General features: G+C 37.4%; 1 protein-coding gene and 6 non-coding genes across 7 annotated transcripts in view; 3 read left to right on the top strand and 4 right to left on the bottom strand.

Annotated features, from left to right (window-relative positions):
- Window positions 1–698: 698 nt before the first annotated feature.
- On the top strand, window positions 699–770 carry trnaq-cug (transfer RNA glutamine (anticodon CUG)). The gene has a single exon. It is a non-coding gene; the product is annotated as a tRNA-Gln (tRNA).
- Window positions 771–1104: 334 nt separating this feature from the next.
- Window positions 1105–1176, top strand: trnaq-cug (transfer RNA glutamine (anticodon CUG)). Its single transcript has one exon. It is a non-coding gene; the product is annotated as a tRNA-Gln (tRNA).
- Window positions 1177–1439: 263 nt separating this feature from the next.
- Window positions 1440–15252, bottom strand: part of smap1 (small ArfGAP 1) — a 55643-nt gene continuing 41830 nt past the window's right edge. Inside the window, exons 5-7 of the mRNA XM_059323769.1 lie at window positions 10563–10631; window positions 2169–2234; window positions 1440–1460 (exon numbers count right to left, since the gene is read on the bottom strand). Of these exons, the coding sequence (XP_059179752.1) occupies window positions 1440–1460; window positions 2169–2234; window positions 10563–10631 (156 nt within the window). The remainder of the gene's footprint in view (window positions 1461–2168; window positions 2235–10562; window positions 10632–15252) is intronic.
- trnaq-cug (transfer RNA glutamine (anticodon CUG)) lies at window positions 3889–3960 on the bottom strand. The gene has a single exon. It is a non-coding gene; the product is annotated as a tRNA-Gln (tRNA).
- Window positions 4586–4657, top strand: trnaq-cug (transfer RNA glutamine (anticodon CUG)). Its single transcript has one exon. It is a non-coding gene; the product is annotated as a tRNA-Gln (tRNA).
- trnaq-uug (transfer RNA glutamine (anticodon UUG)) lies at window positions 5292–5363 on the bottom strand. Its single transcript has one exon. It is a non-coding gene; the product is annotated as a tRNA-Gln (tRNA).
- trnaq-uug (transfer RNA glutamine (anticodon UUG)) lies at window positions 9473–9544 on the bottom strand. The gene has a single exon. It is a non-coding gene; the product is annotated as a tRNA-Gln (tRNA).

Here is a 15252-nt window from a genome sequence, read left to right on the forward strand (position 1 = left end):
CTATTGACAAGTTTTTTCACAGGTGATCAGTTGAGGGATTAATGGAACAAGAAGGAACAAGATAACAGGTTTCACGCCTCCAACCTCAGCAGCTACTCTCCCTGCTGTAGTTGTGTGGGAAACGATTTAAGTTTTGTTTTTCGTGTTTTTTGTGTTCACCTTTTTTTGTTTCATGCTCAAGTTTTTGCAGCAATTTTTGTAGTAGTACCTAATGTTATATGCAGATTTGGAGCTAAATTTGACCAATTTTCAGACCACATTAAACACCAAGACCTTCAGGAGACCAGAGACATTTTTGATTGACATGACATTTGGGTATTTCTTTAAGAGTTGCACTTTCAGCAATTGGATGGTCAGCACTTTTGTTCTGGAAATTGCCCAGAAACCTTTTCGTTGTGAGTGGAAGGCCGAACATCCTCTGGATGCCCCAAATCTCTAGTTTGTCTCTTGGTTGTAACATCATACACATGAAAACAACTGGGCTTATTAAATCTACAAGAGTTTCAGTCACACCCAATGTATGCAGTTCAAAAATCTAAATCAAAAATACCTCTGGTTTTCCTGAAGGTCTTGGTGTTAAATGTGGTCTCAAAAGTCGTCAAATTTAGCATCAAATCTGCATATAAAATGAGGTATCTGGACAGTAATCTACCAGTAATGTGTGGTTGTTTCTCACTGGATGAGTTGATACTAATAGAGGTTCCATGGTGTAATGGTTAGCACTCTGGACTCTGAATCCAGCGATCCGAGTTCAAATCTCGGTGGGACCTGATTTTAAACACTCAACTAAAGGTAACATGTCCTTGGGCAAGCTGTATGGGATTGACATAAAGTGGGCATGTCTGTAAAGTGTGAATCATTTGTACCCATGAGGTTAAGAAACTCATGGCCACACCAGTCTTTCCCTCACCTATTTTTAGCCTTACTATTTAGCCCCTTTCCAAAGGAGATATCATGACATGGCACCAATGGATTCTTTACAGCTTCTAGGTTCATATCTTCACTGTAGAGTTAAAACTGAGTCTGCTACAGTTTCCTTTGAAAGACCATCAAATCTACCAGTAATGGGTATTCGCTTGACCTGATGACAGCTGGTGACATAGTGGTTCCATGGTGTAATGGTTAGCACTCTGGACTCTGAATCCAGCGATCCGAGTTCAAATCTCGGTGGGACCTGATTTTAAACTGTAGTACTGGTTAAAGAATGCAACCCTCCACATAGGACTATAGGTAACACGTCCTTGTGCAACCTGCATGGGGTTAGCATGAAGTGGGTATATCTGTAAATGTGAGTCATAGGGTATCCATGAAGTCAAGAGACTCCTTTGAAAATGGCTACACCAGTCTTTCCTTATCTATTTTTAGCTCAACTTTGGAGTGCTATCATATATTTAGCCCCTTTCCAAGTAAGATATCATGACACAGTACCAATGGATTCCTTACAACTTGCAGCAGGGTTTCTGCAGGTTTCAACAAGTCAAATTCAAGACTTTTTAAGACTTTTTTGAAGACCGTAATGAATGCAATTTAAGACCCATTTCACATCCATACTGGCAAAAAAGTACAAAAGACATGACGGAAATCGGAGGCCCAGAATTACTTGCAAAGTATATAAATTTATCCACCGCTCAAATTGTGACTGGCCTGCACAGGTACTTAGTTCTGTTTTGTAGTTTTCTTATAGCGTCCTCAAAAATCAAATCATTTAAAAGCGAGACTGAAGTTTCTGCATTTGTTTTGAATAAAAGTAACGTTAATACATTTTTAAGACCTTTCAAAATTGTATTTAAGACATTTTTGGACATTTTAAGAGAATTTTAGACATTCTAAGGCCTTAAATTCAAATGATGGATTTTAGACGTTTTTCAGACCCCATGGATATCCTGTCTAGGTTCATGTCTTCACTGTTGTGTTAAAACTGAGCCTGCTACAGTTTCCTTTGAAAGACACTGTGCAGGCTGGGATCACCCTTGATCCTGCAACACTGACCACTTTCTTTATTATAACAAAATGATTTTGTTTGTCTGTTGTATTTCTGCCTCCAGAATTCTGGGCCCTGAAGTATTAAATGTCACTTGCAGATACCATGTTGATGCCAAATCAAGATCACAACTTGTGACTAATGAGCAGGTATAATTTAACTGATTAACTGTGAACATCACTCGTACCTTTGTGTTGTTGTGTCTCTCCACTTTATCAACATCCTTCTCTTTCTTCTTCTTTTCACGTTCCTTCTGAAAAGACAAAAAGGAAAGATGGTGTCAGGTAGCAGTATATCTACCCTGCACTATAAATGTGTGTCATAATATCCCTTAAACCGCATACACAAAAGTCTATGCCGTATGGTTTACACTGATATCTATAATAATGCATATTCATTTAAACTTAATCCGACAGAACCTGGATATAATTACATTTTGTATTTATGAACTCCACATTATAAATCCAGTGAAGACAAGTATGCAACATATATCACAGTGATAACTTATTCTCTGTCTCTGTCCTGCATTACCATAATTAGCATAAAATACTGCTTAAGCATGCAGAAAGGAGGCACTTTTCTTCATTAAATCACCATTTGACAACCATTATAATATTCTGAAGGAGGAAACATGAGGCCTAATGGTAATGATTTGTTGTACCTCAAAGCAGGTTGAAAACAATTAGATCTCATTCTTTAATGTGATTTTAATGCACTCACAATGCAGATTTAATGTGCAGACATTATTAGCGCGCGGAGAGTTGATGTAGTGTTTTCAGGTTAATGCTTCTGTCTTGCTTTGTTATATGTAAATGAGCTGATGCTGATGCCAGCCACCAACAGGCTTTAGCTAATGACTGTCAGGGTGCCAGAGAGGAAAGCTTCAGCTTAGCGGGTGAAAACCTCCAATCCAGCCATTATAGTAACAATAACAGTCTGTTTCTATCTGCGTCTCACTGTGGCTCTACTCTCAATGCAATTCATTTACTGGCTGTTTGTTTGCTTAGTTATTTATGATGATGGTTATCATGAGCATCAATATTTACAATGATGCAAGTCAGCATTAAGGTTGAGAGTATTAATCATTTTTCCACAGTGATTATCTTTTGTGTGCATGCATAACTGTACAAATGCCACTGCTGTACTAGTAATACTGTAATTCTGTCAGTGCATGCCCCACAGAGAATTGATGACTTTTATTTCCCCGATATTATACTACAGGCAACAGATACAGAGAGAAACACTCACTACGTTTACATGACACTTGAAAAATAACAAATTATTGCCTTAATCTGACTATAACTGGACAACTGAAGTGCATGTAAACGTGTTAGTCCGACTGATGTTGGAGTTCTCCAACTCACATTAGCCGGTCACATTAGCCGGTCACATTAGCCAGTCACATTAGCCAGTTAAATTAGCCGGTCACATTCGATGGTCACATTAGACGGTCACATTAGCCAGTCAAATTAGCCGGTCGCGTTAGCCGGTCACATTAGCCAGTCACATTAGCCAGTTAAATTAGCCGGTCACATTAGCCGGTCGCACATTAGCCGGTCACATTAGCCAGTCACATTAGCCGGTCACATTAGCCAGTTAAATTAGCCGGTCACATTCGATGGTCACATTAGACGGTCACATTTGTCGGGAGCAAAATCCACGAAGACCTCTGAGAGACAGAATGGATCGTCTTACACTCCCTGATCACATCTAAATTAGACAATATAGGCTCTCTATGTTCACCACAGTGTAGCATCGTGGTACTAACTATTCATGGCAGGATCCATTCCTGGTAGATGACTTTGTGATGTTAAGCCCATATTTCCTCTGTTTTGTTTCCAGTGCGTGAGCGTGATGTGTTGGGTCAAAAGGCTGCATTCTTTAACATGTGCTCCGGCTTAAAAATCAGGTTCCACCGAGATTTGAACTCGGATCGCTGGATTCAGAGTCCAGAGTGCTAACCATTACACCATGGAACCACAAGAACAACATACCACAACAGCGGTTGGTTAGACAGTTTCTGACATGATATTGTCACGTTATCTGACCAGATAAGTTAGACTGCAGTTAGACTTTGTAGGGCAGTATAAAGATATTTGTCAAAGTTTCTCCTCAATGTTATATTAATCCATTCACATGTTTTTTACTGCCTCTGTAGCCTGTAACATGATAGAAAGAAAAGTGAGCAGTTCTACTATGTTCTGGGACACGCATGACAAAATGCATTTGTGCAGCAATGCATGCACACAAAAGATCACGACTGTGGAATAATGATGAAGGCACTCAACCTTAATGCTTCTATCTTACTTTGAATCTTGTTTTGTCTTCTGAAGTCAGATGGGCGCTGTGTCTGACCATTTGTGTGTTTAAACCAACACAGGGGGCCGTGCTGGTGGGGGCCATGGCTGTGTGAGCCAAGCTGTCATGTTGGAGTAACACACTGATACATTTAAAGGTTGATCAGATGCCAAAACAGACTTTAATACGCAGGAACATTATCACAGCAGCAACTACTTTATGTTTTATCACAATGGTCTCATGGTCAACAGTAGAAATCTACCAGTGATGTGGGTGTGGTCCTCACTGGATCAGAGTGAGTTTAGTGGTTCCATGGTGTAATGGTTAGCACTCTGGACTCTGAATCCAGCGATCCGAGTTCAAATCTCGGTGGGACCTGATTTTAAACGATGCAACCTGTCCACATAACGCTCTACATAGGTAATACGTCCTTGGTCAAACTCTAAACTGTGGTGGGTTTGCATAAAGTGGGCATGTCTCCACCAGTCAAGCCTGACTTTGGAGTGCTAAAGGCTGCTTGCTCAACCTTTACTCCAGCAAAAAAAATCAGGTTCCATCCAGATGTGATGAACTTGATTGGATTCAAGTCCAGAGTGCCACCCATTACAACATGGAACCACTACACCACTCACGTCTCAGGACACCAGGTGGCGCTAAGCTAGACCTGGGTCAAAGTGTTGCAGCAGTCAAAAGTCAGCTTCAACAGAATCTAACTGCAGAAGAGTTTAAAAGCTTAAAAAATAGCTTTCAGATTGAGAACTTGGCCTTGGCCATTCTGAATACATCCCAAATTCATTAAGAACTTTCACAAATATTATGATACAAATATGTTAATACTTTTCTCAGCACCTGACTTAAAATCATGAGTATACAATAGAATCAACTAGACCATGGAACCACATCAACTCTACTAGTTATTGTACATTACAGTCCATGACTCTATGATATATCATGGCTCAGTATGTAATAATTGCTGCCCTGATAACAATCCAGAGTTGTAAAGAGTTTAAACAGGTTCCACCGAGATTTGAACTCGGATCACTGGATTCAAAGTCCAGAGTGCTAACCATTACACCATGGAACCACAAATACAGCAAACACTACACAGGTGTGGTAGACAGTTTCTTACATGAAAGCACCATGTATGACAATAGGACATCTAAGGCACACAACAGTGCTGATGACTCGCATTTGAATTCTTCTGAAACACAGTTTCAACATAATGTAACAAAGTTATGTGCAAGCTTCCACTTTTAAGAGCAAAGGCGAGGATGACACGATCACTTAAACTTGCTGCAAAAATTGCAGCAAGTTTAAATGATCGTGGAGCTAAAACAACCCCGTCATCATAACACAGGCTGGAAAAATGGAAGAAGATAACTTCTTCTACGCTTCATTAAGATGAAGTGCATTTTGAATAGCCTGCATCTATTTATTAATTAATATTACATTTTTTGATTTTACATTTTACAAAGGAAATGTTTATTTACACGTCTTTATTGTGTGTGTGTGTGTGGGGGTCAGACCGACATCTGACATATGTCATGTCAGACCGACATGACATATTTCATCTTGCGCACCCCCTAGCAGCAGCCCGTGCACCCCCAGGGGTCCGCGCACCACACTTTGGGAATCCCTGCTCTAAACTGATTGACGGCACGAAAGCTAAATTGGCTGCATTTTTGTTGACGTATCCATCAGCAAGTTAGAGTTTATTATCTTTGAGTCTCTGGCAGGCCCCGAGTCTCTGACTCTATTAACTATGAGCTAATGAGACGACGATTGGACAATTTGCTCCAGCAAGCTATGATACTCCCATCTGACCATCACTAATAAAACAAAGCAAATTACAGCTGGTATCCTCCTCAGCATAGCGTGCAACTTCTGTTATTTAATCAGCTCATGTGTGCATGGACTCAAAGGAGCACTGAGTCTGACTTTCACAGGTGCAAAGGATTGTGGGTTGGTACAGACGGGCAATGCACTTCTGAACACCAGGGCTTAGTCTAAAACAGGGGTCTCAAACTCAAAATGACCAAAAGACCCAAAATGACAGAAATAAACTAAATTACTTAAAAAAGACACAAAATTACAAAAAGACACAAAATGACCCAGAAAATACACAAAATTACTAAAAAAGACAAAATTACTAAAAAAAAAGGACACATAATTATTAAAAAAGACAAGAAATTACTAAAAAAAGACACAAAATTACTAAAAAAAGACACAAAATTACCAAAAAAGACACAAAATTATTAAAAAAGACACAAAATTATTAAAAAAAGACACAAAATTACCAAAAAAAAGACCAAAATTACTAAAAAAGACACAAAATTACGAAAAAAGACAAAATGACCAAAAAAAGACAAAAAAATTGCAAAAATTACCAAAAAAAGACACAAAATTACCAAAAAAAAGACAGTATCAAAATGACCAAAAGACACAAAATGACAGAAATAAACTATATTACTTAAAAAAGACACAAAATTACTAAAAAAAGACACAAAATGACCCACAAAATTACTAAAAAAGACACAAAATTACCAAAAAAGACACAAAATTACTAAAAAAAGACACAAAATTACTAAAAAAAGACAGTCTCTGTCTCTCTCGGTTATGATTCTATAATCTGGTATCTCTCAGCTTTGAAAAATGTTAAGTGAGGTGTTTGTTCTCGTTTAGCTCTCAACTTAAAAACGTACAAAATTCGGTGGGAAACAACAACAAGAGTTCATACTAGGGCTCGGCGATATATCGATGTAGTTAAATTTTTTTTCTTTCTTTATATATAAATGCTGCCCTTACTAGGGTTTGTCATATTTAGTTCTTCTGTAATGTTCGTTATTCTTTTCTCATATAAATATATTTATTTCAGAAAAAGATTGGCCTATTTTATTTCATAGGCTATTTTTATGAAGGAAAAAATGTTCTCCTGTTGTTATTCAGTATTTATGTTCACTTGAATAAACGGTTTAAAAAAAAAAAACTACTTGTGACATGTCATATTTGGCTTTGACTGAACATTTGCTCTCACTTATAAATAAATAGAAATATCGGAATATATAATGTATATCGATATTCAGCCTAAAGATATCGGGATATTTCTTTTGGTCCATATCGCCCAGCCGTAATTCATACATGTTTAACCCTTAATAGGCCACTCATTGAAATACTTGCAGATTTCAACCCTAGAGAATTTTGGAGGATATTACATACTGCCAGAATATGTAAAAAAAAAAAAAAAAACATACGGACCCGGGGGAGGGGGGCAATATATTGAGAAATAAATTTACGAGATTAAAGTGGCAAATCTACGAGAAAAAAATGTGCAGATTTATGAGATTTAAAGTGGTGAATCTGGGAGAAAAAAAGTTGCTTTTTTTCACTTTTTTCACGTGAATCTGTGACTTTTTTCCACACAGATTTGCCACTTTAAATCTCTTAAATCTGCAACTTTTTTTCTTGTAGATTTGCCACTTTAATCTAGTAAATTTGCAATTTTTTTCTCGAAATATTACCAAATACGTGTCTTCGCCCAATAAAGGGTTAAAAACTAAGTTAAGTTTTGAATGTGGCCATAGAGGGAATAGAGACAGAATGAACAGGGGAGTGATGAGGTTTATTTCGGTTGGTCTGACTCATTTTTAGCTGATTTGGTGCCATAAAGCTATTTCAACATAATTTAAGCTCAGTTACTATGGCGTGTTGAATGAGCTTTATGGAACAGAAACAGGTGAGTCAGAATAACAGAAATAAGCCTGAATAATTTGGAAAACTTGCTTGGTGGAACAGGACCCAGGTCAATGCCAACAAACTGAACAAAAACTCTGGCTGCTCTTACGTTATCTTGGTGGAGGAGTGTGATAAATAATAGCAGCAGACAGAGTTTAACAATGGCACATTTATCATTTAGAATTTAGAATTTGGCCTTGTTTGACAAAAGGTAACAACAAAAGAAGCATACAACACAGCAACACAAGAGACTATTCTAAAAACACAAAAACAACTCAAAAAACGTCCCAGCATTAAATATATTAACCCTGTGGAGCCTCCAAAAGACTTGTTGACTCCATCCAGACTAGAAAACAAAGCAGCGTGGAGCCCTACTGTAAATTTACCTCTAAAGTTCTGGCTGTAAACTCCATGAGGCCAGTTTCAGTTTGATGATGATATACCAAGTAAAACTGGAGACAAGCTCAAATAGATTTAGTATCAAATGATAGAACTGGATGGAACCCTCTTATATGTTAGATTTGACACCTTTGTTCACATTTACAACATTTAAAATTCTTTATTGAGCATGATAGTGTTTTGAAAGTTAAAAAAAAAAAGATTCAAAATCACATAAAACACCAAAAAGACACAAAATGACAACAAAAAAAGACACAATGTGACCGAAAAAAGACACAAAATGACTTAAAAAAGACACAAAATGAGAAGACAGAATGACCAAAAAAACCCACAGAAGACACAAAATGACAATAAAGACACAAAATTACAGAAAAAGACACAAAATAACTAAAAAAAGACATAACAACAGACACAAAATGACCAAAAAAAGACACAAAATGACAAAAAAGACAAAATTACAAAAAAAGACAAAATAACTAAAAAAGACATAAAAACAGACACAAATGACCAAAAAACACACAAAAAAGACACAAAAAGATACAAAATGACGAAAAAAGACACAAAATAACTAAAAAAGACACAAAAACAGACACAAAATGACGAAAAAAAGACACAACAGACACAAAATGTCCAAAAAAAGAGACAAAATGACTTACAAAGACACGAAAGGGATTCAAAAATAGACAAAAATGGCCCTTTAAGACTCCATAGAGTTCATAAATAGAGAGGAGTGCTTTCTTATTCAGGTCATACTGTGGCTAGGTTTATATATTCATACAGCCAATTTTCTATTTTGGATAAAGTTCAGTCAGAACATTAAGGGGCTTGGTTCTTGTTTTCTGGTTCAAATGAACAAAACCAGCAGCTGACTTTTAAATCCTGAGAATAAAATAGAATCAACTACTGAAACTCAACAGTAGTCTGGTAGAGAGTGTACACTGTCTGTATTCAGTAGAAATCATCATGATAGTTGAATATTATTATCATTTGTCATGGCTCGATATAAAACAGCTGCTGTCCTGACAACAATCCAGAGCTGTGAAGTCCTGTCTGAGCAAAATCAGGTTCCACCGAGATTTGAACTCGGATCGCTGGATTCAAAGTCCAAAGTGCTAACCATTACACCATGGAACCATGAAATCAACAAACACTAGCAGCAGATTAAGGTCTCTATAATAAAGGCAAGAATGAAATTATTGTCTGTTCACAAGCCAGGTCGCACCCTGAACTTTTTACAACTCAAAGGCTGTTGGGTCATTGATAAAAATAGTCATTAGGAGTATTTATTGAGCATGATAGCGTTTTGAAATTTAAAAAAAAGATTCAAAATCACATTTTATGTTGGACTAACAAAAGACACAAAATGACTAAAAAAAGACACAAAATGACAAAAAAAAAGACACAAAATGACCAAAAAAGACACAAAGTGAGAAGACAGAATGACAAAAAAAACCCACAGAAGACAAAAAAAACACACAAAAAGACATGAAAAGGATTTTAAAAAATGAACAAAATAGCCCTTTAAGACTCCAAAGAGTTAAGTTTTTTTGTTGAATTCTGGTGTTTCCATTAATCTTTTCTCATGCAAACCTTCAAAATGTGTCGATGGAAACACAGCGAGCGGCGGACTACTGAACTTTTCTGACCTCACTCTTCTGTCCCAGCAAAAAGACACTAAATGACTAAAAAAAAAGACCCAAAATGACCAAAAAAAGACACAAAATGACCAAAAAAAAGACACAAAATGGCCAAAAATGAAAAAAAAGACCAAAAAAGACAAAGTGAGAAGAGAGGATGACCAAAAAAAACCCACAGACAACACAAAATGACAAAAAAGACACACAAAAAACACAAAAAGACACAAATGACCCACAAAACGACCCACAAAGACACAAAAAGGATTAAAAAATGGACAAAATAGCCCTTTAAGACTCCAAACAGTTACGTTTATTTTCAAATTCTGGTGTTTCCATCAAGTTTTTCTCATGCAGATCTTCAAAATGTGTTGACTACTGAACCTTTCTGACCTCACTCTTCTATCCCGACAAAAAATAAGTGACAAACCAACATGATAACCACGGCAACACATCAAACAAGACAAAAGAACACAGCAAAACAGCATCACGCCACAGAACAGAGAAAAGGTTTGCACCTCCTGTCTGCTCCTGTCAGCCTGGGAGGACGGCGAGGCGGAGGGAGGAGCAGCTTCACAGGACTTGGGCTGGAAGACAGAGAATTTCAGACAAAGAGTTAGTTAGACAGAGACAAGGGAGGAAGAGGAGCGATGAAGACAGACAGAACAAGGAGAACAGAGTGAGGAGAGAGAGGGAGCAGAGTTAATTAGAGGGAATGGAGCAGGATTTTCTCTCTTCGCTTCACTAGATGCTGCAAGCCAAGGTTATATTCAGCCTCACAGCTGCACACAGAGAATGGAGTCAAAAGAGCGTCTGGCATGCCCACAAACACACACACACACACACACACACACACACACACACACACAGTGCTAGAGTGCAGGGAGGACCTCCATTAACCTGCCGTTGACCTGTGAGACAGACTGGAGATGAACTCTGCAGCCCACCAACAGTAGCTGGCTGTTTGCACAAGACGTTTTTTATTCCGCTACTCATCCGAGTGTATTGAAGAGTAGAAAACGGTGATCAGACAGAAAGGTGAAACACACCCGAAAAAAAAAGCAGGGTACTGTCAAATGTGACACAAAATGACCAAAAAAGACACAAAATGACAAAAAAAGACACAAAAAGACACAAAATCATTTAATAAAGATACAAAATGACAAAAAAAAGACACAAAATGACCAATAAAAGACACAAAATGATTAAAGAAAGACCAAAAAATCCACAAAATGACTGAAAAAAGACACAAAATGACCCAAACAGACACAAAATGACCACAAAAGACACAAAATGACCAATAAAAGACACAAAATGATTAAAAAAAGACCAAAAAATACACAAAATGACTGAAAAAAAGACACAAAATGACCAAAAAAGACAGACGGAACAGGTGAAACACAAAAACTCTGTTGCGTTATTCTACCATCAAAGGCGGGAAAGCGGATACGTCGTTTTGTAGTATTTGTAGTTTTTTCCACCTATTTTCGGTCTCTTGGCCAATGAAATGCATCAGAATACACGTGGGAGTGTCGCAATGCAACATGGGACTTTTCCAGAAGTTTGAAATCATCACCAAAAAAAAAAAAAAACACAAAATGACCAAAAAAAGACGCAGAATGACTAAAAAAAGACACTTTGGGTACAGTTAGCATGCCGGTTTGTTTATCCATAACATTTACTATTCTACTGTAAGTTGCAGACTCTAGATCATGGGTCTCAAACTCGCGGCCCGCGGGCCAATTGCAGCCCTCGTAACGATATTTTGTGGCCCCCACCTCGATATGAAAGTTTAATATGAATGGTACTTTATTGTGTTGTGTGTGGAAGGTCCCTTTAATTACTTTTTTTGGTAATTTTATGTCTTTTGGGGTAATTTTGTGTCTTTTTTAAATAATTTTGGGTCTTTTTTTTGGTAATTCTGTGTCTTTTTTTGGTCATTTTGTGTCTTTTTTTAGTAATTTTGTGTCTTTTTTTGGTCATTTTGACACTGCCTCCAGCGGCCCCCAGGTAATTTGAGTGTGAGACCCCTGCTGTAGATATTATTTTTTAATAACATCTTAATACTGATCATAAATTCATTGAAATTGCCTTAATATCAGTCTTGGAAAAAACAGTCGTTGACCATCCATTCAATTATAGATACATCATCTGATAAGATAGACATATGTAAAAATAGTGACTGCAGCTTTAGAAGTCTGCCTGAGTGTTAAAGTGCACAACGTTTCCTTTGTATCAGACGTAAGGCAGCCCAGTTTAATGTGCATTTCTCCACTGACAGAGATTATCACAGGAGCAGATGGGCTGAGAAACAAAGAGATGGATAGAGACAAGAGGGAGACAAAGAAAGGAGGAAGTCAAGAAAACACAACTCCCAATGCCACATTTGCATGCATAGCATATTACTTCTTTCATGTTCAGAAGCCTCAAGAGAATTCAAACCAAGTACGTATTGTTGTTTTTTAGATGGTTAAAAGCCTGGCTTATGCCTTCTGCAGCTTGGTGCAAATGAAAATCTATCATGAAAGCAGGCCGTCATCAAAAAAATGAAAACACACTTTGTACAATAATTACTGCCATTTTCAATCTGTCTTCAAATCCAAACCAATCCAATGTGACAAAAACTCCATCAGCTGCTTCAACACAGAACTTAAATCTTTCCCCGTCGCCTGTAACGAGACATGTCAGTTAACAGAGTGAACTAAACACTTCTGATGCTTCCCTGGCCTCGTCTTTATCACTTCCTTGTTTATTATTTGCCATCTGGCTGTTCGCCGCCTTTCTCCATGCACCACAGCTTCAGCTACCTCCCTCAAGATTTGTGTCTCGTCTCCACTTGCTGCCTCTCCACACAACAGCCGAACAGATTGATTATTCCAAAAAATACGGAAAGTAATTAGGTCATAAAAAGCTTAAATATGCAGACAAAATAGTAATAAATCTCACACACCGCACTATGAGAGAAATAAGTGCTCTGGAGCACTCTTGAGTTCTCTGGAGAACTCTTTTATGGTCAAGAACCTTTTAAGGTTCTTTGGGAAAGTGGGTCTTTAAGTCACTTTCAGTGGCTTTGAAGAATGTTTTTATGTTTAATGTTTTTTTTTTCCCCTGTTAAAAGGTTCTGTGGAATAAGAAATGCACAAATGTTTGGCCTTGGCAAATAATTGCTGACTGAAAAATAAGTCCTAGACATTGAAAGCATACTAGTGGAACCAGTAAAGGCTCTTTGAAGAAACAAGTCCAAAACCTGTTTGTTTTTTTCTTAAGCACCCAACTGGATTGAATTGAAAGTTTCTAGTGAGAACTGAAAGTGGTTCTTTATGGTGATGCTCGGGAACACTTTTAGATTGTGTGAATCATTGAATCTTTTTACCTATTGCTTCTTCAAAGAACCATTTATTATCATGTTCCGTAAAGAACTAATAGGTTTCTCTTAAAGGTCCTTTGGAATGCACAAAATGGTTCTTTAAGTCACACTTTGTAACAAAGTGACCTGGATTTAGGACAATTTGCAATTTGTACACTGTACCTTTTTTGTGAACCTGTGCCAAGAAGTATGTTTGGCCTTAGAATCCTTCGTGCACACTGATGTTAACCATGGTGTTCCACAGGGTTCTGTGCTTGGACCAATTTTATTCACCCCTTATATGCTCCTTCTAGGTAATATCATTAGAAAACATTCGATTAACTTTTGTTGTTATGCTGATGACACTCTACTGGCTAAAAGAAATCTAAGTATTCAAAGAACCTTTCATGAAAGGTTACTGAAGGAACAAGTTAAGGCTCCTCGAGGAAACATGTCCAAATTGAATTGTGGTTCTTCATGGTGATGCTCGGGAACATTTTTAGATTGTGTGAATCAGTGAATCTTTTAAGTCTTGGTTCATTAAAGAACCTTTTATTATCATGTCCCGTAAAGAACCATTAGGTTTCTCTTAAAGGTTCTTTGGAATTAGGAATGCACAAAAATGGTTCTTTAAGTCACCCTTTGCAGCAAAGTGACCTGGTATTAGTACAATTTGCAATTTGTACACTGTACCCTTTTTCTGTGAACCTGTGCCAAAAAGTATGTTTGGCCTTAGCGAATGGCTGCTGAGTGAAAAGTCCAAAACCTGTTTTTGTTTTCTTTAGCACCCAACTGGATTGAATTGAAAGTTTCTAGTGAGAACTGAAAGTGGTTCTTCATGCTTATGCTAGGGAACACTTTTCGGAGCATTCAGAGGATGTGCAGCTTATAGGTTTATTGCCAATAAGGGTTTCTCAGCAGTTTGAAGAACAGAAGCGCTCTTCATCCAGTCGCTGAAAATAAAGAAATCTCCAAATCCAACCCAAATCTCAGCATGGATTCTTCTATGTTGTTCCAAAAGTCTTAGCATATTGATGTTATATTCTTACGGGTTTTTTGACCATTTTAATCCATTTTTGGTATGAATAAAATTGCTATTAGTATGTACTGTCTAGTCACAATAACATTATTACGATCATATCATCATCTTGCCACTGTACCTACCAACTAATCTTCTTTTTAACTCTTAAGTGTCCTTGTTGTATTCTGTTTTTGTTTTCTATTGTTGTTTTTATTTATTCTACCTCAGTATTTAATTCTATTGTTTTTATTGTACTTGAATTACGGACTGCTGTGACAACCGAATGTCCCTTCAGGGATGAATAAAGTAATCAATCAATCAATCATCTATTTATCCATTTATCCATCTATCTATCCATCTATTTATCCATTTATCCATCTATCTATCCATCTATTTATCCATCTATTTATCCATCTATCTACCCATCTATCTATCTATCTATCTATCTATCCATCCATCCATCCATCCATCCATCCATCCATCCATCCATCCAGTTATCCATCCATTTATCCACCCATCCATCCATCCAGTTATCCATCCATTTATCCATCCATCCATCCATCCATCCATCCATCCATCATCCATCCATCCATCCATCCACCCATTTATCCATCCATCCATCTATCCATCCAGTTACCCATCCATTTATCCATCTATCCATCCATCCATCTTACTGTTGACCTGCTATCTCCACCTAAACATCCACTGCCCACAACCCCCAATTCTAAAAAAAAAAAAAGGTCTTTAAATTGTAAAAAGTTAAAAGTAGTTTAGTTGCCAATTATTTTTCCGTCAATCGACTAATCAATGAGTCTACTAGTGGTTGCAGCTGTAATTGTTA

Source organism: Centropristis striata, chromosome 20, assembly GCF_030273125.1.
Source record: "Centropristis striata isolate RG_2023a ecotype Rhode Island chromosome 20, C.striata_1.0, whole genome shotgun sequence".
Classification (NCBI taxonomy): Eukaryota; Metazoa; Chordata; class Actinopteri; order Perciformes; family Serranidae; genus Centropristis; species Centropristis striata.